The sequence below is a fragment of the Plasmopara halstedii genome, assembly GCF_900000015.1.
Source record: "Plasmopara halstedii genome assembly, contig: Scaffold_771, whole genome shotgun sequence".
Lineage (NCBI taxonomy): Eukaryota > Oomycota > Peronosporomycetes > Peronosporales > Peronosporaceae > Plasmopara > Plasmopara halstedii.
The window spans coordinates 1-938 of record NW_020187687.1 but is presented as its reverse complement, the minus strand read 5'-3'; the positions used below and the strand labels follow the sequence as shown (position 1 = coordinate 938).

Genomic DNA, 938 nt, shown 5'->3' with positions numbered 1-938 from the left:
GAGACGCTGAAAGCGACATGGAGGTGCGATATCCACGCTACAAGAAAGTTTGCATCAATGCCCATCGTATTTCATATTAGAAGAAGCCCGAATTTGGCAAATGGAACTGTCGTGGATATTTCGCGAGACGATGCCTACGCTGATCGGCGTACTGTCAGAGCCAGTTGGGATACACATGAGGCTTTTCTAAGCCAATGGTCTATATATCATATTCTGGTATTGTTTGATCTTAATTGAAGACTTGGCTACGATAGTGAGTGTCGCAGCAGCGTGTCAAGTAATCTGTTTGTTTAACGATATTCGCCCCGTTTCGAAGTAATCATGCGATTAAACGTGCAGCTTAATTGCCCATCACTTTTTGAACGTCCGCGCGACTCTGTTCTTTGGCCGGCAGCTTTTGAAAGCGTATCTCCATCTCTTCGACAAGTCCCCTATTCTTCAAAGCATTCAATTCAAGTGCGACATCTAACGGCATCACCCCATTTCCCATAGTACGATGTACTTCGTACAAATACAACATAGACAAGTATTGTTCATAGTCTTGCAGTATATTTACAATATCCCGACGCACCGTATCCGAGAGAGGCAACAAAGTGTACCACTCGATTGCCTCGGCGTAGCGCCCACGAAAACACAATTCCTTCATTAAAGTAGGAGCCAAAAATTGTGGAACCCATTCCCACTTTTTATTTTCGGCCAAGATTGTCACCGCTGATGTTTGCTTTGATGATTCTTTCTTTTTATTTATTGCAGTCTGTTTATTGTTACCAACGGCATTCATTTCTCTTGCATCATCTTTTACATTATCACCGTTCATATCATCATTCGCTTGTTGATCATTCATATCAACCAAATTGCTGCTTGCGGCTGAAGCATTTCTATGTTTTTTGTAAACACGAAGAAACACTTCTAACGGAGCATTTGAAAAGAAGAATTGA

At 41.9% G+C, this 938-nt stretch overlaps 1 protein-coding gene across 1 annotated transcript; it reads right to left on the bottom strand.

The window, feature by feature from the left end:
• Positions 1–474: 474 nt before the first annotated feature.
• Positions 475–844, bottom strand: PHALS_13837 (uncharacterized protein; the record flags this gene model as incomplete). The annotated part of the gene is made up of 2 exons (XM_024729659.1): positions 475–501; positions 572–844. 2 exons carry the CDS (start codon positions 842–844, stop codon positions 475–477), a joined length of 300 nt encoding a protein of 99 aa, XP_024580014.1.
• Positions 845–938: the final 94 nt, after the last annotated feature.